This window comes from Lissotriton helveticus, chromosome 9, assembly GCF_964261635.1.
Source record: "Lissotriton helveticus chromosome 9, aLisHel1.1, whole genome shotgun sequence".
In the NCBI taxonomy this organism is placed as follows: domain Eukaryota; kingdom Metazoa; phylum Chordata; class Amphibia; order Caudata; family Salamandridae; genus Lissotriton; species Lissotriton helveticus.
In genome coordinates, this window is record NC_136070.1 from 1,238,467,995 (window position 1) to 1,238,490,810 (window position 22,816).

General features: G+C 47.2%; 1 protein-coding gene across 2 annotated transcripts in view; it reads left to right on the top strand.

Moving 5' to 3' along the window:
- Positions 1-10,821, top strand: part of PODXL2 (podocalyxin like 2) — a 272,175-nt gene extending 261,354 nt beyond the window's left edge. For both annotated transcript variants that reach the window (XM_078662430.1, XM_078662431.1), the window contains exons 7-8: positions 5,600-5,779; positions 9,970-10,821. In XM_078662430.1, coding sequence (XP_078518556.1) covers positions 5,600-5,779; positions 9,970-10,176 — 387 coding nt within the window. In that variant the 3' untranslated portion in view covers positions 10,177-10,821. The remainder of the gene's footprint in view (positions 1-5,599; positions 5,780-9,969) is intronic.
- The last annotated feature ends 11,995 nt before the right edge of the window (positions 10,822-22,816 follow it).

Genomic DNA, 22,816 nt, shown 5'->3' on the forward strand with positions numbered 1-22,816 from the left:
GTTTCCATGATATCGCATACCATATACTCTTAAGTGCATTATAATCCTCGCGGTTAAATGCCAACTCTGGTATCGTTTTATCAAAACATGTCGAGTAAGGTGTCATACGAATTGGAATACTAACCCCTCGCCAATTCTGGCGACGGGGTTAGCATTCCACCCTTCTAGAGGGACACGACATGCATGTAACCTATAACCCGGTTAAAAGTCAGACAGAGCCTTAGCATCCACAAAATGGATGCTGCCACCGAGACACAAGTCTGCCCTCCTGCTGCTGGGAGTCCTCCCAGAGCAGGAGATAAGGACAAAGGGTTTCCTGCCAGGGGCGGTGCCAGCACCGTCCCAGACAGGGTTTTGTGTATTGTAGGTAGGCAGGGCTTTAGAGGAAGGTGACTGCACGTGGCACCCCGGTGCTCACTGTGCATAGGCTGGCTGGAACCAGTTCCAGGGGCACTCCAGCCCCTGGCCTGGGGAAAAGCCCGCCAAGGAAGTGGGTGTAACCACCCCCCTCCTGGTCCCACCCATAGGGCAGGACCTAGTCGCGTGCCAGCCCCCTTTTCCCAGATAAAGGTAGAGACTGGCCCCCTTCCAAATCAGATCATCTTTGGAATCAAGACACGACTTTCTGCGAAAGGACTTCAAGATTTCCTTCTTCAAGATTCTCCCTTGTGACTAAGGAGTAGTCACCCTGCATCCGCAGGCACCATCTAAAGAACACTGCGGTCTGCTGTAAGTCCTTCCTCCGGAATCCGACTGCCCAGCTCGACGAGAACCGGCTTCCCTGGCACCTCTGACCTCTACCCGCCTCTACAGCCCAGCTGAGAACCGTGGGTGCGACGAGACCTCAAGGGACCGGCCATCTTCAAGACTGCCCGACTTCTTTCCAGCAAGCCCGCCGAGTAATCTACTGGTGAGTGCTTTGGGGTCCGAGAAGCCCCGACTCTGAGCAGCTCCAGCTCCGAAGTGCAGCCCCCCAGCATCTCCACGATCTGCGTGGGGCCCTTCTGCTTTGCGCTGCTCACCGCGTTGTTTGGCTACTAGCCCGTTGGCTTGTGGCCTTCCTGACGACGCCCGATGACATTTCTGCTGCTGGTCTGGTTGCTCCAGACTGGCCCTTGCTCCCTTCCAGAAGAGGAGCACCCCGGACCCTCCTGGTCCACTCAAGACGCCATTTTGAGTCCACCGCGTGGGCTTGAATTAGCCAAGGCTTGTTGCCCAATCCTGGGTGACTTCGACGCCGACGACTTCATCCTTCGTGGGACAGCTCGCACCTCCATCCTGGTCGCCGACAACGCCTCCTGGTCCGAGAGACTGCAGAGCCCAGCAGCGCCCACTCACCTGACTGCGGTGACTTCGCCCGGTGCCATCCTGGTGCCCACTTAATCACTGGCTAGTGATTCAAGAACTTGGTCCCCTCTGCTTTCAGGTTTTCTTCCTCCTTGATCCAGGCTTGGATCCATCGAACTTTTCTTCACTGGTCGCCTGCCAGCAACTTCTTCCTTCCAGGCTCCTGGTCCGGCAACGAGATCCCCGACGTCTTTTCAGACCTATGCAGCTGCAGCCCCTGGGCTAGGTAACTTCGGCACTCCGGTGTCCCAGCATAGCCTCACTATCCAAGGGTCAGGATCCACTGTCGTTTTCTTCCTACCAGGTCGGGTTCGCCCGTGAACACTAACTCTGTGAATTCTAGCTTCCATAGACTTTGTCCCGCATCCCGCGTGAGAGTGCACACTCTGCACCCGAGTCCCCTGGGCCTCCTAGTAGTAATCTAACGATTCCCTAGTCCAGTCCTAGCGATTCCAAAGCCTATTAGAACTGTTACTTACCTGCTAGTAATTCGCATTCCACTTTTAGCGTATATGGTTTTTCGTGCCCCTCGGGCATTTGTGTAACGTGCTAACTTAAAAGTATTTTCGTAAGAGTTTTGTTGTGTGCTTAGCTCCCTGTCTCATAAAGAGCCAGGGTAGTCTTGTTATAAATAAATACACTGTTTATTTTCATAACAACTTGTGTGGTGTCCTTTCACTGGGTGTTCAAGGGGTAATGTGATGGTAAAACAGCTGGCTTAACACGCCCTCTAGAGTCTTAGCCTTAGACTGCTCGTATCCATGCTACTAGGATAGCTGGTCTATAAGGTTGACTTACAACCAATCATCAATAAGGGTTGTTTGGACTGATATATAGTGATCACTAGAATAGTGAGCACTGCACATCAGGCCAACTTCTCACATGGAGACTCCCCTAAACTACGGAATCTCCGCCACGAGTGCGGAGGGCCCTTTATGAATGAGGCCCAGCATGCAGATTTTATTACCCAGGACTATTTATCCCTTTTTGACACAGCCAATGGCTGTTCTGTAAATTGCCCCATGGAGGACTGGAATAATAACGTGTTATATATTAGCCAGGACACTCTTGAACCAGAGCCCCGCGTAATGCACTCAGCATGGTGTGAAAAACTCTCCCACCCTCACACATGCCTAACAGGCATCAAGTCCATGCTGTGCTTCTGAACTCCCCTTTCTTATGTTCCATCCTAGATGCAAGAGATACAAGAGGTTCTACGTGGACCTTTCCATAGGCTTTTACAACATCTGCTTACTCTAATAAGACTAACCCTGACTCTGTGCACCATATAGAGCCACAGATGTACTTTGTCTGAAGATGCTTCTGGTGTAGCTGGGCCACCGTACTTGTTATTACATTTATATAGTGCAGCCACTCTGGGATCGATTGGTAATGTCTTCTTACAGTACATCTGACCTTTCATATTATCTGCAAACCGGATATCACAGTAATCAAACTTGTTTACCTTTTTACCTTTCAATATAGGAATCAGAAACATTAGGTGTGTGTAAAATATTGACTATAAGTCTGGTCTTTTAAATGATGATCAAAAGGCTAATTTTGTACAGAAGGCTACAAAATTGTTGAATGGGTTTTGGAGCCTTTGCTAGGTCCTTGAGAGATAGCTTTGTTCTCCATATAGAATAAAATGGTGGTTTGCTTAGCCCTGGTCTAGGGCATCCCTCTTTGCTGTATGCAGTTCTGGGGCTACCACATTTATAAATAAAATCAAAAAGTAGGTGCCATAATGTGACCTTGGCATATATCTTTACCAGTGTATAAGCTCTTAATACCTTCCCCATTGAAGGAGAGCTTTCATCCACTGCTCTTGGGGCATTGAAAGATCCACTATACGAACCAGCAGAATCCTCCAGTTAACAGTATATCACGTGCTTCTCTTGAAATGTGTCACAGAACAGCAAGGAGGGAGAAAGATGGAGGTCACCACATGTTAACTTCCAGCTGCTAAAGCTGGAAAGAAGTGGCAAAGCACACTGGAAAAAAACATTAAATTGCTTGGTAATTCTTATACTTTGGTCTGTGAGTCGTTTGGTGTCCAAATAAATGTTTTGGGTGTAACTTCCCATTTAACTACATATCTAGTGTAAGTGTAATGTCCTGAAAATTTTGGCTTCAATACATGTAGTAGGTATGAATCTATTCACAATTTTCTAGGGATAGAAAATTGTTTCTGACTCTATGAAGAGAGTGAACACAGCTTCCTCTTGTATGACAACTTATTTGTAAATCCGCAAAGATGATAGAAAAACTTGCTCAGTTGTGCCTGGGCCTTTTAATAAACATACGTGCATTTGAGATATGATATTATCCCTCAGCGCCCATAACTCAGTGGAGTAGAGTTTTCCTAATGATTTTCAAGATGCAGTCTATTAAGTGAGGTAATATTTACCAATGGTGAGCAGTTGGCAATGCTTAATTTGAGACGGTGGTATCCGGTGCTTGGCACCGGCACTTAATTGTCAACGCTGGCGCTTGTGGCAGTCTGCCACAAGGTGGCGCTGTCTGGCTAATTTAGAGATGACCACACCAACAGTTAATTGTTAGTTCAATATACATTTGAAATGTCTATTACCTGCCACCCAAGCCATTCTTACAGCTTTGGGGGCCTTCAATAGTCCGAATTTGTGGCACTTGTAGGAGTGTGATGAGAAGTAGGTGTGTTGTTATCATCATTGACAGCATAGTAGGACGATGTGTGGTGCAAGCTGCAGTGGCCTCCTGATGAGAGCCCTGGCACTTAGTTTTATACAAATTAAGCACTGGTTTGGAATATAGAGTAAGCTGGGATTTAGCAGGAGTGTGTGATGATGTCATCACTCACAATGGCATTAAAAATACATTGGAATTCCGCTGTGCCGCAAAGGCGACACTGCTGTTGCTTAATATTTGCACTGCAAGTAAACCTAGCAGTACACATTTCAATGCAAGGACAACCACTCAAGAGTGAGTCACATAATATGTGCAACTTCCTGCAAAGTACATTCCTTATTGGTAGGACTATACCACCGTATACCACTTCTTCCTGTTTGCACCTGCTGTCCTTTGGCGTTAGGATTTCATGCAAAGTCCGTGGTTTTCCACTGGGAGATAGAGGAAAAAGTAATGTCTGGCCAAAATATTGAGGCCTGAATATTGATAACAAAAACATTGTGAAGGTAACTATACAGGCAGTTGGAACATTAGAATATTGGGAGCTCCATTGAAGACAAAGATGTGACTCAAGGTTTATGATAGCTACTATAAGCTTTCTGACCTTAAATTCCAATGTTTGTCTTTCTGTTACTTTCTTTATTAATTTAGAAGACTCCACCCTCAGTGGGAGGAATGTTCTAATAACCTTATTGCCCTTCTGCTTTGGGCTAGGCCCCCCCCACCTCATTATAGGCCCTCGTCTGAGGCTTGGGTCTATAACGCGGGTTCAGGGCCTTTAACAACCAGTGTAGCTAGCGGCCTAGAAGGCTACAGTATAGGTTTACTGTACTTAACTTCACATATATGTACCTTGAGAATATAGATATATATTCAAGGAAAGTAGATTTGGAGGTAAAAATAATAAATCTATACTTATTATTTTGGTTGATCTGGCTTTGCATGAACATCTATGGCTCTGTGCTGTTCCTTCCACGATAAGGCCCCATAACATTTATCACATGGGGGCTGATGCACCACTTTGCAAAGCAATTTTTGTGAATTGCTTGAATACATTTTCCTTGCAAGCACATTTTTGTAGTGTAGTTTGCTCAGCCTTGCACTGCCATACGTTACACAAGCGCCCACAGAAACATATAGTTAATCTGGAGCTGTAAGTATTGCATGTGCCAGAATCATTGCATCACCAAATCACCAAAATCCAGCCTGGATTTCAGATCAATAATCAAAATGCGAATACCCTCCAATTAACTTGTTGAACATAAATTTGTGATCCACATATTAATTGATACATTGAAATGCTCACTCAATTATTCTGTGCACCAACTTAAAATTATATATTTACAACAATACCTATGGAAGGCTGTCCTGTAGCCATTCCAGTTCATCATCTCGTAGAATGTATCAGTCCAGCTAGGACCGTCTTGATGGTCACTTTCAGATTTGTTAATTGCCTTTGAAAGTTGCCATTTTTAAAGTGCCTTGTTACCACACCTGGTGCACCTGCTTGACTTTGTTTAGGAAATGTTGAAACCTGTGCTCAGTTTAGTAGATTGTTGTGATTTGTTATTCTGTTTGCTAGATTGGAATCCAGAACTACTCCACCACCACGAGTTGTCAATCGCGTCCGAGCCAGACCCGCAGCGACTACGGGAAGCTTTTTGTGGTGCTGGTCATCATCGGCTCCTTCTGTATCATGATCATCGTCTCCGGACTCATCTACATTTGTTGGCAAAGACGTTTGCCGAAGCTGAAGAACATGGTGAGTGATCTGATAGAGCACCCCGGGGCTACGTCTGGAGTGGCTGAAGAAGATGGTGAGTGATCTGATAAAGCACTCTGCGCTCGATCTGTGAGTGGCTGAAGAACATGGTGAGTGATTTGAGAAAGCACTCTGCACTCGATCTGTGAGTGGCTGAAGAACATGGTGAGTGATCTGGTAAAGCACCCTGAGCTCCATCTGTGAGTGGCTGAAGAACATGGTGAGTGATCTGATAAAGCACCCTGAGCTCCATCTGTGAGTGGCTGAAGAACATGGTGAGTGATCTGATAAAGCACCCTGGGCTCCATCTGTGAGTGGCTGAAGAACATGGTGAGTGATCTGATAAAGCACCCGGCTCCACCTGTGAGTGGCTGAAGAACATGGTGAGTGATCTGATAAAGCACCCCAGGCTCCACCTGTGAGTGGCTGAAGAACATGGTGAGTGATCTGATGAAGCCCTCTGGGCTCTTCTGTGAGTGGCTGAAGAACATAGTGAGTGATCTGATAAAGCACCCGACTCCACCTGTGAGTGGCTGAAGAACATGGTGAGTGATCTGATAAAGCACACTGGGCTCCATCTGTGAGTGGCTGAAGAACATGGTGAGTGATCTGATAAAGCACCCCGGGCTCCACCTGTGAGTGGCTGAAGAACATGGTGAGTGATCTGATAAAGCACCCGGCTCCACCTGTGAGTGGCTGAAGAACATGGTGAGTGATCTGATAAAGCACCCCAGGCTCCACCTGTGAGTGGCTGAAGAACATGGTGAGTGATCTGATAAAGCACCCCGGGGTCCACCTGTGAGTGGCTGAAGAACATGGTGAGTGATCTGATAAAGCACCCTGGGCTCCATCTGTGAGTGGCTGAAGAACATGATGAGTGATCTTGTAAAGCACCCTGGGCTCCATCTGTGAGTGGCTGAAGAACATGATGAGTGATCTGATAAAGCATCCTGGGCTCCACCTGTGAGTGGCTGAAGAATATGGTGAGTGATCTGATAAAGCACCCTGGGCTCCATCTGTGAGTGGCTGAAGAACATGGTGAGTGATCTGATAAAGCACCCTGGGCTCCATCTGTGAGTGGCTGAAGAACATAGTGAGTGATCTAATCAAGCACCCTGGGCTCCATCTGTGAGTGGCTGAAGAACATGGTGAGTGATCTTGTAAAGCACCCTGGGCTCCATCTGTGAGTGGCTGAAGAACATGGTGAGTGATCTGATAAAGCACCCTGGGCTCCATCTGTGATTGGCTGAAGAACATGATAGGTGATCTTGTAAAGCACCCTGGGCTCCATCTGTGAGTGGCTGAAGAACATGGTGTGTGATCTTGTAAAGCACCCTGGGCTCCATCTGTGAGTGACTGAAGAACATGATGGGTGATCTGATAAAGCACCCTGGGCTCCATCTGTGAGTGGCTGAAGAACATGGTGTGTGATCTTGTAAAGCACCCTGGGCTCCATCTGTGAGTGGCTGAAGAACATGATGAGTGATCTTGTAAAGCACCCTGGGCTCCATCTGTGAGTGGCTGAAGAACATGGTGAGTGATCTGATAAAGCATCCTGGGCTCCACCTGTGAGTGGCTGAAGAATATGGTGAGTGATCTGATAAAGCACCCTGGGCTCCATCTGTGAGTGGCTGAAGAACATGGTGAGTGATCTGATAAAGCACCCTGGGCTCCATCTGTGAGTGGCTGAAGAACATGGTGAGTGATCTAATCAAGCACCCTGGGCTCCATCTGTGAGTGGCTGAAGAACATGATGAGCGATCTTGTAAAGCACCCTGGGCTCCATCTGTGAGTGGCTGAAGAACATGGTGTGTGATCTTGTAAAGCACCCTGGGCTCCATCTGTGAGTGACTGAAGAACATGATGGGTGATCTGATAAAGCACCCTGGGCTCCATCTGTGAGTGGCTGAAGAACATGATGAGTGATTTTGTAAAGCACTCTGGGCTCCATCTGTGAGTGGCTGAAGAACATGGTGTGTGATCTTGTAAAGCACCCTGGGCTCCATCTGTGAGTGACTGAAGAACATGATGGGTGATCTGATAAAGCACCCTGGGCTCCATCTGTGAGTGGCTGAAGAACATGATGAGTGATTTTGTAAAGCACTCTGGGCTCCATCTGTGAGCGGCTGAAGAACATGGTGAGTGATCTGATAAATCCCTCTGGGCTCCTTCTGTGAATTGCTGAAGAACATGGTAATAAATTGGGTTATGTAAAGGATGCAGTACTAGAAGTGGTCCTAGGTGGTACTACCACAGGTTATAGATGATTTCTTCTTGGCAAAGTCATAAATGGTACAGAGAAATTACATATCTCCTGTAAACTATCAAATGTCAATTTATTTTGAGATGGAAGGGTGAAGTGCTTTCTCTGATGTTAATTTTTCTTTATCAAAGTTTTCCTAACCCTGACCACCTTTTACTCAACCAAGTAATCCATCCCATAGCCCTTTCCAGTTGCTTTGCTTGCTCATATTTATTGCACATATAAATTCAATAACCAATTACCAACACATCATAAAATAATCATAACCATCTGTCAATATCTCTTCATTTACACCTGCAGCCCCTGATACCTCTGTCCCCCCTAATAGGAATGAGGGCCACAGGGAAGGGTCTAGCAATCCTTTCCACAGAGTAGGACCAATAAGTGCAGAATGTGTGACATCTTGAGAGGAGTCGCTCACCGTCCTGAGTGTTAGTGGGTGCGGTGCAGTTGTACAGTGCCTATATCAAATAACCAAATGATAGCTCCTCTCCCCTCGCCAGACCAGGAAGTTCTTATTGTCTCAGAGGCCACATAGAAGAACATTGTGCCAAACTTATTATCACGTGAGTTAGATGCACTGGGGGCAAAACGCATGCCGATGGGGTTCCTCGATCACACAAACTCCAAGTCATCTTCGATACAACATACACAAAGATTGGGTGGTACGAACAGGATATAATCACGTTTCCTGGTTTAATCTCTCACTGGCCTTTGAGCCTTTATGCTCCTTGTTTATTTGGCACACGGGGTAGCCAAGACCCAGGTTAATGACAACCTTCAAACCAGGTGATTCAGTGCAGGACTATAAGACCATATGTGGGAACTCCCCCTCCATCCTCTGGTGTAAGCAAACAGACATGGACCATAGAGAATAGCTTTCTTGTGAGACAGGAGTCATTTTAATTTCCTTTGAAGAATGTGTAATATTCAATATTCCACTTTGTATGAAGAGTCAACATTTTAAAATGATAATTCCTTAGATGAAAGTGATTGTTGTGGTATAAACGACCTGCTGAAATGTATTTTAAGTATTCAGAAAATGCCCATTTTTGCTCTGAATTAGCCCAGGTTCATTTCTTTTCTAGCAACAAGCAAAATATTAATGCCAATCAGCTCAGTAAGTGAAAGTTGTTCATAGAAAGTCATCTTAGTATAGTATTTGTATTTGTGACTCCTCAGAAAATATAGATATTTCAGATAATTATCCTGCTAAAACTACAGTGCGGTGGCAATGTGCAGAATCACTATTCCTTTCAGAACATTAATTTCATAGAGTTTTTCCCCACAACTTTTTTAAAGATGGTGATACGTACTTTAATAAATTGGTGAGATTTTAAGAAACATTTCCTAAAGTAGGTGAAAGCAAAATTTTAGGAATTTTTCAAAGTCCTGCATATGACATATTGACAATTTTCTTTAAAGGCAAACAAACAAAATAATATGCTGATATGGCCCCAAGAGATACCTTATTTGTTGCTTGGTTTGTACCTTCCCATGGTCTACAGATCAGCCCGCTTCACCTTTCTAAACAGTTCTAAATCATCTTCTTACTCTAGTTGGCCAACAGTCTTCGTTGACGTCCATACCTTCCCTGCTCTCCTCTTACCATCACTCATGTATATGTATCTATATCGTACTTGTACAGCATGAACTTAACCGAAAGGTAGCATAGTGCCGTACAGGGCTCAAGGCGAAGATACAAAATTAGAGAAACAAAATTGGAGAGTAAATCTCGGATGAGTGTGATAGGATTGGAGCAAGGAGCAGGGATAGTCCCTGTCTTATAAGGTAGTGTTCTTTAAAGAGATGTCTTGCCTCTGATGCACATCTGAACTTGTATGTTGGGTGAAGACACCCCTAAGGGGTCTAAACAACTTTTTTATCTGTCTCTCCCATTCTCCTTTTGACTGCCATGTATTCCCAGTCTCGTGGTGAAGAGCTGCATTTTGTCGAGAATGGCTGCCACGACAACCCGACGCTTGACGTTACAATGGACAGCCAATCAGAGATGCAGGAGAAGAAGCCCAGTCTGAACGGGGGGACACTAGACGGAGGTGACGGCTGGAACATTCTGATAAATAAGAAGGCCAAGGACGAGCCCGACGCGGCTGAGGAGGACACTCATCTCTAGTGACCGCGGATCAGCAGACGCGCCTCGTCCTTGTGGCGGGAAGAGGGCTTTCCCATGATCTGAGATGAGGAATGCATTGACCTGCATCCTCCTATCAGCAGAATGGCTTTGACAAGAATTTTAGAATTGCCAGCGTGAGTGTTATTGTCAGTAACATAAAGACAGGATTTCGTTAGGAAAGACTTTTGGTGCCGGATGGCATGCCCAACAATCCTCCAGTTTCCATGACACACAATGGCACTCATCACTGCTGTAAATACTTTGTAATATAATATTTATCTATTAGAGTGTTAATCTGCATACGGGGCACTTTGGGGCGTTGCTTATTGGTCCAAAATGCTTTTTTTGCCAACTGGTACTCTCTGTGTAAGGAAAGAGAAAGAGAAATGTATGTTCTGAAGGAAGAGAGACCACATCCAGTCTGTACCTTGGAAAATCTTGTAGGGTAGGGACAAATTAGATACATTTCAGACAAATCTTAAGTGTCTGACTTGGGCGTAGCCTTGTTGACCTTTCAAAGGCACCCTCAAAGAAGTCTTTTGATTGGCTGAAAGGACAGTGTGTTCCTGTTTGCCAGTAAGTTTTGTAGTGTGAGACATGCCCCTCCTGAGGAGAGTTCGACGCCCTTATAACTCAGTAGCATGAAGGTGTCTCACAGTGAGAACACCCAGCAAGTTGACATCTCTTGCAGCACCAAATGTATGGGGCCGATTCACAGAACTAACTTAAGACAAAATTCTAAACTTACTACTTTTGGTATTCACAGAAGTTAGGATTTTGTCTTAAGTTTGTCTTAAGACAAACTTAAGACAGACTTAAGACAAACTTAAGACAAAATCCTAACTTAAGTCTGTCTTAAGACAAATTTAAGACAAAATCCTAACTTCTGTGAATTCCAAAAGTAGTACGTTTAGGATTTTGTCGTAAGTTAGTTCTGTGAATCGGGCCCACCGTGTTTTAACAATGTCTTTTTCTTACTTTTGTGCTTTGTGAATTTGAGCAGGTGCAGTGATACACCAACTGGGAGAGGAAGGAAGCACTCTTTGGACTTTGAATGGATAATACATTTATCTAGCACACTGCACTGCTATGTTGTCGCTAGGCGCTTGAAAGAAGACAGATTTTTATTTTTTCCATGCACCATACTTCATACTACATCCCAAGTTGGGTTGTGTGCTCGGCTTTAAGTCAGGAACTGTGACTTCGCAAACAAAGCGATTCATCCATGAAAATTCCATCATTTTACATGCAACGACGGTAATAAAGCAGAGAAACAACAATCATGTCATCCTTGTGCAGCATTGCATTTTGTTTGATGGCTTCTGAGCCTAGGCACATTGGTTTTCTAAAAATAAATCAATGGATTTAAAAAAAGCAGTAGGATGGATCAATGAAATAGGCACTGAACATTGATCAACACTGCAACGTTTAGGTGTCTTCAAATTGTTTCAGTGCATCTGGGGGACTGCACTGCAGTAAATACAAAAATAAATAGAAGTTCCCACTGTTTGCCTCTGCTTCCACTCACCCACCCTTTTCCCTCCCTACAGGCTCGCAGCACTTTTTTGTTTGTGCAAATTTGGGACCCTTAGGGGCATATAACCAAGGGCCTTTTTTATCGCCCTATCAGCAGGCTGTCGCTAACAGGCGTTAGCAGCAGCTTTCTGGCAATAGCGGCCGGTTTTCCTGTCGCCTTGCATGCCAGCGATAATTATCGCTAATGACATGCATGGTAGGCGTTCCCAACTAAAAGCGACTTAAAACAGTCGCTAACCCAACTTCCCCCTATAGCAACGCAGGCGAAGCGATGAAAAAAGTCGTTCTAAGCTCGATTAACGCTAGAATTTAACACCTGCTAAAAACATGACTTACCTGTTTCTTCAGTGGGAGGTGGATTGTCAGGCTAAGTCAGTTAATGCATGAATATCGCTGGATTTCCAGTGATATTCATGCATTTTGCCGCTATCGCTGGATATTTTTTCGCATTGGAGATAAACGTTGCTAATAGTGTGTTATCTCCGCGATAATATCCAGCGATAGGAGGCGATAAAAAAAATTGCGCCAAGCGCGGTTTGCGATAATCATCGCAAGTTGTTGCTAATATGCCCCTTAACGTGCTATCTTATGAATTGAAGTTCACAACTGAGGCTAGACAATGAATCAATACATTCAAATAACGTGAAGCACATTAGGCTCTGCAAAGAAGACAGAGAGTGGTTACGTTTTTAAACCATAAGCGTTTATTGAAGATGTAAGCATTTAAAGATGCTAAACTATCACATTAGTGGCAATCAATTATCAATAGCTGAACGCATTAGTAAATATAAAGTTCAGATCAAATCAAAGTCATGTAAGTCAAAGGACAAACTATCATAATATTGCCTCAAATGAAAAGTTCAGTAAATTAATTCTCCCTTAAAGAGAGTACCTTACTCTGTTCTACGCTGTCTCGAAAGTGGACAAAGCATGTCAGACCTGTAGTCCACTCTGCACTAGCTTAAATCACTCAATTCTAACATTTGCTACAATTACACAGAGTCCCCATAAAATGAACTGATCAGTTTAAAGTGTAAAGAAGCAATCTTGAACTCATCAGTTTCTCAGGATCCTACACAAAACAGCTTCTATAAGTGTCCTTCAAACGTACAGTTATCTGCAACAAAATGAGACACATTGGACCAGCCTGTGCTCTGCAGGTGCACTGCTGAAATAAATGAGTGCATTCTACAGTTATCACATAAAAGAAAACATTTCAGGTGGAAAGGAAGCAAAGACGCATCATGTTGTTAATTGGGACTTCAGGTTCATCTAGAAATAGAAATGCACGTGTCATGATGGAAGATGGTACCCAAATGTTATCCTTTTTAAACACAGGCTCTTATAAGGGATGGTCAATTTAAATGTGAATAATACAAAGTTAATGTCGATAAAATACAAAACTTTAAAAAAAACTTTGAGACCCATTTATGAACTTGGGGGCAAATGTACAAGCTCCTATCGCCACCGCAACGTCTCCTATATTGAAGTGGTGACGATAGGGGCTGCGCCTTATGTACAAGGCAGTGGCTTAACCCTGCCTTCTACATAAGGCCGCCTTTCACATTATGGTTAGCGTGAAAGGGGTGGGCAGTGGGTGTTGCAGTGGGCGTTCTACCACAACACCCATTCATTTGGTCTTAGGAACGAAATGGGGAGAAATGCATTATTTCTTCTCATTTTCGCTTTTTCCATGTGTGCTGCCTTGTGCAGCACACATGGAAAAAGCAAAATGCCAGGTTTGTTTATGTACAGGAAGGTGTCCCTTCCTGTACATATATAAACTTTTTAAAAACGCCATTTTGCCACTTTCGTGTGTGCTGCATAAAGCAGGACACATGAAAGTGACAGGATGGTATGTCTAGGATTGTTTGTGTGCAGGAAGAGACACCTTCCTACACATAAACAACCCTCCCCTGCATGCAGACACCCTTGCACTCTGGTGCAGGTGTGCCTGCGTTGGCGCTAATCTTAGCGACATCGCAGGGGGAAACGCAAGGCTGCACCACATTCTTGTAAATATGGTACAGCCTTGCGTTTCTGAAGTGGAGGAGAGAGGCGTGAAGCCAGGAAGGCTAACGCCTCTCTCCTCCACTTCCTTGTACATATTCCCCTCTGTCTGTCTCTTTCTCTCTTGTTTCGATCTCTACCTCCGTCCCTGATCTCTCTTCCTTACTCCCCCTCTGTACATCTGCTTCAGCTGTCTCTAGTCCCCGGCTGCCTCCCTCCCGCTTTCCATCAGCTGCTTCATCTACACTCTTACAAAGCATAACATACCATCAAATGTCAGCTTCAGACTGGTGCAGCTCCCTTGTTTGGGGCCTAGAATATTCGGGGGGGGGGGGGGTTCGAAGCCTGAGTGCATATTTCACATGTGCACAAATACACTTTGCAGTTGAACAAACTACAAGGAATACATTTGGTGGTGCTGCAGGCTTGGAAAACGTTGAGCTCCCTATGTCTGTAATGTGCAAGATACAACAGGTACATCTAGTTCAGTACTGGATGCGGACCCCGGTTTCCTGTCACACTTCAATGCATGATTTAAGTTCCTGTAGTTAGCTCGAGCATGCAACAAAATGGCCGCCACACACTGGGCTTCGGATAAAACATGTAATACAGCACACATGCCAACATTTCAACGCTACGAGGAGGGTGATTTTGAAAAATAAATTGGGGACTTCATTTTTTTCCATTGAAGTACATTGAAGCTCAGGCAATGTTAGGTGGGAGACTGCTAAAATAAAGTCATTTTTGGCTTTAAAAATCAGACTATCCCACCTGAATCTCATACCTGACTACTTACAAAATATTTTCACCGTGTGAGAAGGGGGCAGGGCATGGTGCTGAGAACTAACTAAGAGGCAATCTGCACCTCACTAAAGCCCCCCCCCCCCCTCCCCAAAAAACAAAAACAAAGGGTCGTTGAGGCTGCTGCTGATGTCCTGGGGAGTATTTACACCTTTCTTGGATATCAGTTACCTACTGCCAGGAGCTCCGCCCCCTGCTAAAAGAGGAAAAATAAAAGGAGAATAAAAGCATTATATTCTCATTTCATTATTGCCTAACAGCTGAGGACACAAGTCTTCAGCAGGCTGGAGTCTGGCAATCCTGTTCAACAGGCATAGCGGGGGAGGAGTGGTGCGCACTTTTAAATGTGCATGTGTGTTTTTGGCCGGCCAAACATACATGCGCACTTAAGTGTCTCCAACCCAGCTGTGTTGCACAGCCGGGTTGAAAAAACACCCAGGCTCCCTGGCACTGTCTGAGCGGCAAACAAGGTTGCTCAGACCAATTCCTGCTGGGAATAATATTCCCAGTATGAGAGAAGCGCTGGGATTTTGCATCTAGTAGCCTTTCGTAGTCGGAGTACAGAATCAGAGAAGAGAAGCAAGGCAGCGGCCGTCGGAGTGGCAAGCAAGTGTTATTTTAATTATTTTTAATAGTGCGTCTAGTTTTGCTTGTTTTTTCCCCGTCTAGCAGCCGCCACTGCTTACTGCTTTTGAAAACAAGCTGGAAATCCACTGTTTATAGTAGTTTTCAGCTCTTGTTACCTGCCACCGTGTGAGTACGGCCCCTCACCCGGTGCCCGTGTGAAGGGAGCCGGAATCGTGTGACACACGGTGGCTCTGTGTGAATTGGCAGGTCTGAATCAGATCTGTTGGCATGTATGAATACAGTTTTGTGTCAAATGTTTTGTTTGATATTGTGCTTCATCCCCCTGGCGAGGTGTTAAAGCGCAGTAGGGGACAGGTAGAAGGACTACCCCGTGGTGGAGTACTTGGTTTGAAAAGTGTTGAATTGCAGTCTGGCCTATATGGGAAGCATTTTCATATTGTGTGTGATTGACCAGAGTGGTGCTGATACCCTGACACAGGTGGCTACGCCTAAGCGAGTAATGGAGGCAAGAAGAGTCAGGGATATTGTTGTGCCTGGTTGACAGGGAGTGGGAGTGTATCTATGTGAGAGGCGCTATGGTACCAGGCTTAATGAGGAGCGGTTTGTGTCACTACTCGAGCTCGGCGGAGAAGGGTAGGTCATGCAGCCAAGGCACAAGAGACTGGAGTTTTGACCCATGGACACATCCTTGATGCCTTATCCCGCCGACCCCTCTGGTGGCTGGTAGTTCTTGACTGTTAGGCATAGGACAACCCCCACAGAGGTAATACACACACCAACTCACACATGACACCAGCATGTTGTAAATCACCTTTTTATAGGTCCTGATGAATCGCGGGTAACTACTGCCCTCTGCGAGAAACATGTCGACCGTCTTCACCACTAGCCCCACCTAGGTTCACCTGACCTTACTCGTTGACTCCTAGTGAGCTAGCACCCTGTTTTTAATTGCAGCCAGGGGACCCCCAGAATAAAGTTCATTCCGGTACCCTTAGCTACATTTTAATATCCCTTTTCACTATCACATACCACCCTGCCCACACACCCACACCTCACCATAAGGCTGTTGGAAAAAAGATCTCCGCCAAAGAGCCCCTCTTTGAGGTGAGCCCGTCGGGGATTGCACCGCCTCCCCGACGAGGAGCAACCGCCGATGATGAAGCATGACACCCTTCTGGGTGTGTGAGGCAAATCCATCCAACAAAATGGATGCCCTAGGGTGTTACACTTACACCTTTGGTCACGCCAGTTAGTTCTTCCCTTAGTCACGCATAGGAACAGTCCAGCAACCCCTCCTTGTTGTAACTACAGGGAAAAAACCATTACAACGCAATCATTACAACGCACTACATATACAAAGGGGCTGTAACAACGCGACTGCATTTACATCACATGCCATTACAATGCAGACATTACAATGCATGTCAGTACAATGCATGCCATTACAACGCATGCCATTACAACGCATGCCATTACAACGCATGCCATTACAACGCATTATAAGGTTAGTAATGGAGGTTTTTTTTGTTTTAGGGTGGGTATGGATTTGGGGGCACATGGGAATAGTATTTTTCACCCCTACACTATCCAACACCTACCCTTCTGTTGCACTCACTGGAGTGAGACTAGTCATTTTTACCCCTCCACTATCCAACACTCACCCCACTGTTACCCTAAAAGTATTATACGTCGTAATGGTATGCGTTGTAACGGTATGGGTTGTAATGGTATGCGTTGTAACGGTATGGGTTGTAATGGAATGCGTTGTAAAGGTAGTTTCTAAAAATGCGTTGTAATGGCATGTGTTTTAAAATCATATGTTGTAAAGGTAGCTGCGATGTAAAACCCGCGTTGTAAAGGCATGCGTTGTAATTGTTTGCGTTGTAACATCCTATATTCATCACTACGCTTGTGCTTGGTGTGGAATGAAGCTGAGTGAGAGATAGCCGCACTTGTGAACATGTCTACTATCCAAGAAACTGCAATCCTTCAGAGTCATGGTTGGGTGTAAGTGGCTGTGGAGCGGGTGGCAGGAATGTACGCATTAAAGGCAGATAAGGCATATGCTCTATAAACCCCACCCATGAGGAGTAACAATGGGCTTGGACTGGATGAAGGCAGCTTTGGAAGATCTGTATGATCCACCTAGGAGGGACAGGTGAGCATCATGCACTGGATTCTGGCAGTCATGGTAGATACTTTATAGAGTTCACCCAGGAGTGACAGAGGAGCAGCCTGGTGCGGCCATGGCATATGATCCATATACTCCACCATAGAGCCAGAGGTGAGCAGGCCGCTTCATGCACTAGATGCAGCAGCCAGGGAAAGGATGTAAGACTCGACCCCAGAGCGACAGAGAAGCCGCCCTTGGCATGCCCTGGATACGGACTGACCTCGGAGATTCTGCATATAGTTTAGCCAGGAGTGACACAGGAGCAGCCCACGACATGCACTGGACATTGAGGGGCAGATTTACAAGCAACTGACGCATCTGTAGAGCTGCGTCAGTTTCCCTGCACCAGCCTGTGATACTCTTGCGCCACTATGGATGCGCCGTTTTTATAAGACGGTGCTCAATGGCGCAAGCATTGACAGATTTGGCCCAAAAGTCACGCTTTGCTGAAGTTGTGTTGCAGTCACGACGCAACTCCAGCAATGCATATTGAGGCTTATACTTATTGTACTGTGACACTCCTTACGCCTGCTTCAAGCAAGCGTAGGGTTTTGACGCAGTGGCATTCTAGAAGGGGCGCAGTGAAATCTTGTAGATTTCACTGCATCACTTTTATGAGGCTTTCCTGCATGGGAACGCCCACCCTGCATACATTTTACCTGACGCAGGTATAATGTGACGCAGGGCTTTACAACGTGACGCATCTCCCTAGATGCATTACCTGTTATATTGGCTGCATTGTTTACGGCACCACTGCGTCACTAAAGTGTCGCAAGGGGCTTGTAAATCTGAATGCCGTGGAAAATGCGCTATATAATCCATCCAGAACCGATTTTGGAGTAATGAAGTAAATAAAAAAGTGATGGGTGGGATGCTTGAATTACTCTCAATCATAGGTAATTACTCGCAGCTGCATCCCAGTCCATAATTTTTAGCCCAAGATGCCACTTCAGATTAGACCTAGCCAAATGCAAATCAACCTTGGTCTTGCTCTGGGCGGAACAGTTGAGCCTCAACTACCCGGCCAGGTCCTCTCAGAACTGGAATACACTGTTGTGACCGCTGACTGGTCGGTCCAGGGCCAACCAAACCAGTCATACGCACTATCCCTTTTCTCCATGTAGGCAGCATGCAGCATGGAGAAAATGGCCTCTTCATAGACGCCTGTGTGGTCGGTGTCCCTGCCAGTCGCTGCCATTGCAGCATTGTGATTGGCTGAGGGGAGGGAGGCCGCCTGCTTCCTGCGAGGACTCGGAGCAGAGACGACGCGACGCGGGACCGGATCGGGAGAAGGTACGTTTTTAATTTTTATTTATAATGAACCCCACACTCGATGCCCTCCCCACGCAACACCCGCCCCCCACCCGCCAGTATTGCCGGCCGCGACTGCTATCATCATGGTTTCTGGAAAAATATCATTGTGTGGCTGCTGTGTTTTCAGTACTAATATGAATTTATCAGTATCGCCACGCAGCCCTAGAAACAATTATTTCCAGCTCAAGCAGATGACTAGTTGTTTAAATTCTCTGCACACAATGTGCAATGCCATACAAAACTGGCCACCTTTCAGCTATTGATTACTAAAATTAAACATTAAAATGCGTGTGGGTTTAATTTGGATAGGGTAAGCAATGTGGTAAACTGGCGAAGTAGTGACAGAACAACACCACACAATGTACCACACAATGCTGCCTAACATGACCAGCCATATCTCATAATTTGATCCTCCACTGCTGCATAAATCCATTAACAAACACAAAAAACACACTGCAGATGCCTTTTAGAAAGCGTGGATGAGAAAATGTTCTTTTCCCGCCCCTTCTAGTGCCTGTCAACGTTCTGCAGCTCTTTGAAGCACACTTGGCATAAACTTGCTCAGTCGCTGAGTTATTGAAGCTACTTTAAATTTCTGCTCTGCACTCACGAAATCCCAGTGGTCCATGGAGCGCGCAGAACGTGTTTTGTTCTTTTATCCGTCCTGGGAGACTCCTCTTCCCTTCAGATGCAAATATAACTAATCTCTTTCTTGCTCACACTCCCTGCGCCCCATCGCATCATTTCTGACTTCTGAAATCCGCGGAGGATGCGGAGGACGTGCTGGGCCACGGCTGGGTTAATCCTGGCTGCTTTTGCAAATTCCCTGCACGGCCCTTATGCATGCTGTGAGTGCTGTCACAAAGACAAAAAGTACAATTTTTAACTTTGGTGGAGACATTGCTATGCTTAACAGGCTTCTTACCATGCTACATAATAGTCCAGAGCTTCGATAAGTACTTAAACAAGCAATGGCAAAGCCAAGAGATCTCGTTTTAAAGCGCCTACATACGTAAACACAGGCATTAACAAACGTTGCTTACGCTCACTAATGTTGTTTATCATATTAAACCCTACACTATTGTCCTTGCCAACGCCTGAAAAAAGGAGGAAAAAAGGATTGCTTTCCATATAGAATTTCATGGGAGATAAAGAATTGAGGGGCATATTTACAAATTAATTGGCAACGCGTGTCGTTAAGTCAAGAAGGCTAACAACACGCTCCGTCACTTCAGAAACGCAGGGCTGCACCATATTTACAAGAATATAGTTCAGCCCTGAGTTTCCCTCTGCGCCTAGCTGCCTAGCACTAACGGAGACATCCTTGCACAGTAGTGCAAGGGTGTCTGCGTTGCAGGGGAAGATTCCTTATGTGCAGGAAGGTGTCCCTTCCTGCACATAAACAATCCTTAAATGGTGTCTTGTAATTTCTATGTGTGCTGCTCAATGCAGCACACATAGAAGCTGCAAAACTTACATTCTTAAATGATTGTTTATGTGCAGGAAGGGACACCTTCCTGCCCAAGGGACACCTTCCTGCCCATAAACAATCATTGGCGTTCTGCTGTTCCCATGCACAACGCAGCACACACAGAAATAGCAAAAACGAGGAGAAAATAAACATTTCTCCTCGTTTCAACAGGGTAAGACCAGATTTTATAATAAACAACAAAGGTACCAGAGGGTCTTGAAATGAAAATGCCCATAAGTAAAGAAAGACTAACCAAGGAACCACAATTTCACACAGATAGTGTCACAGAGAGCTCTCCAAGGATGAAGAAAAATACCCATCAGTCACCATTCGGATCCGCCCTTCATCATTTGGGATTTTATCCGTACCACCCGTCAGAGGTTGTTAATGCTCTACTGGGAGGTCAACCCGGTGGTAGGGGGTGCCTTCCAACAGTGTTAGAGACGACAGTGTGGAGTACCACTAGATGTTAGTAAGTGGCCAAAAAAGTGGGACTGGGGTGTGCAGTGCCAAAAAGGTGTGGGGAAAAAAGAAACCAAGAAAAAGTGTGTTTAAAATTGGTTTTGAAGGGGGGGCGTGGCTTGGAGGGCGTCGATGGCGGTCGCAGCTTAGAGGAGCTCCCGCCGGCCCATACGTTATCCGACTGTTATCCTGGCCCCCGAGCCCCGCAAACTACCCTACCTGTGCTGGCAGTGTTCCGGGTGGCACCGAGACCTGTCCGGTGTGCCGCCCCGCTTCTTCAGCTGCTCCGGCGACCCGCACTTGCTGGCGACGAGGTGCGGCCTACTGCCCACGAGTAGAGCCGGGGCCTCGATTTTCGCGACCCGAGACCGTCGGCCGGCGGTTGAGCCGGTCGGGAGAACCCTCACCCAGCAGCATCGGCACCGGAACCCGCGGGGACCACTGAGAGTGCCTGAATCATCGGAGGCTACCCCTGGGGTGTTCCTGGGACGGTGTGGGGACGCCGCGGCCTGTGTGGACCCCGGGAGACCGGGGCCTCGAGTTTTGCGACCCCGGGCCGGTCCGTGTCTGTGCGACCGGGTGTCGCGGAAGTTGGCTCCTGGGGTCAGTGCGGCGCCTGTTGTGAGCGGTGACCGCTGTCATCATCCAGGGGGACCCTGAAGGACTGGGTCGCGGATCGCCCCCTACTGCCCGGTGGCCTTGCAATCTCCTCGTGACGTGCGCTCTGAGGCGCGACTCCCCGGGCCTGTTCCCAGGATTGATTGGGGCCGGTGGGACGACGGAGGGAGTCCCCGCTGGATCCTGCCTCGGATACTGGGGCGCTGGAGTGTCCTTGCTGCCTGCCTGGCCCTGGAGACGCCGGGGCCTCGAGTTTGGTGGGCCTTAGCCGGATGGTGCTTTCCCTGGCTCCTGGACCGAGAGGTGGGCTCAGAGCAGATAAAGTCCTAGCGATTTGCACGCCACGTCGGTCTTGGTTGGCCAGAGCTGGTGGTACCTGGAGGGACAAGCCTGCTGCCCGGATGGTGCGTGGAGGTCTCCTACGGATAGCCCGAGACGAACTGTGAGTGCCCCCCCCCCCCCCCTCCTCTGCATTAGCCGCTGCTTTGTGATTCGGGTGGGGTGTGGAGTGGCCGGGCGGTCGGCGGGGCTGGACGTCCCCGATTCCTGGAACCTTCCTCTGCGCGTCCCGGCTCATAGGTCCGGGGTAGGGTCCAGTCTGCGATCCTGGAAGCCCTTCCCTAGTGCCGTGACTATCCTGCCAGGCATTCCCGCTGGGGCTTGCTGCCTGGAGCTGGGCTGCGGTGTTGGCGTGCTGGGGGTGCTCACTGGAGACGGCATTTGAACCCCGACGGAGTTTCCCTGGCCCCCCTGAGTGGCCGTACCTGTTGCGTTGCTGTCGACGAGGGGCCCCCCACTGGGGCAGTGTGGCCATTTTCCTTGCCGCTAACCATGACGAGAGGAGGGGGCGGCACTGGGTCCACCAAGCAAGGGACGATTGATAAATTCACGGGGCCCAGTGGAGGATCCGGGGCCTCCGGTAGTGGCCAGAACGCGGGCCCTGATAATGCGGCCCTGATGGCCGCCATTACGCAGTCCAGAGACATGCTTGATGCCAAGATTGGGGCCGTCGGCGCCGATGTCATGCTGCTGCGTCAAGATCTCCGCAATGCTGTGGCCCGCATCACCGAAACCGAGACTCGGATTACTGGAGTGGAGGACGATGTGGTGGCCCTGAAAAAGAAGGTGGAGGACATGGCCAGGATCCAAAAAGGGCTGGCGCTCCGTGTCGAGGATGCGGAGGGGAGGGCGCGAAGGAATAATCTGCGCTTTGTGGGCTTTCCGGAGGATTGTGAGAAGGGGTCCATGGATTCATTCTTGGCGCACTGGTTGGAGAGCTGGCTTCCCCCGGACGCTTTATCGCGCTGCTTTGTGGTGGAGCGTGCCCATAGAGCCTTGGCGCAGAAACCACCGGCGGGGGAGCGACCGCGTCCGGTCATCGCTAAGATCCTCAATTTTCATGACCGGGATGTGATCCTTAGGGAAGCAAGGGCGAAGGAGGACTTGTCGTTTGAGGGTCACAGGATAATGATCTTTCCGGACTATACCAGGCTGGTGCAGCAGCAGCGCCGATCCTTCCAGGATGCGAAAGCCAAGCTACGTGGACTGAAAATTCAGTATTCGCTGTTGTACCCTGCACGTCTGCGTGTTGTGTTTCATTCCAGGACCCACTTCTTTGACACCCCGGAGGCGGTTTTTCAATGGACAGATGAGACTGTCAGGATCCG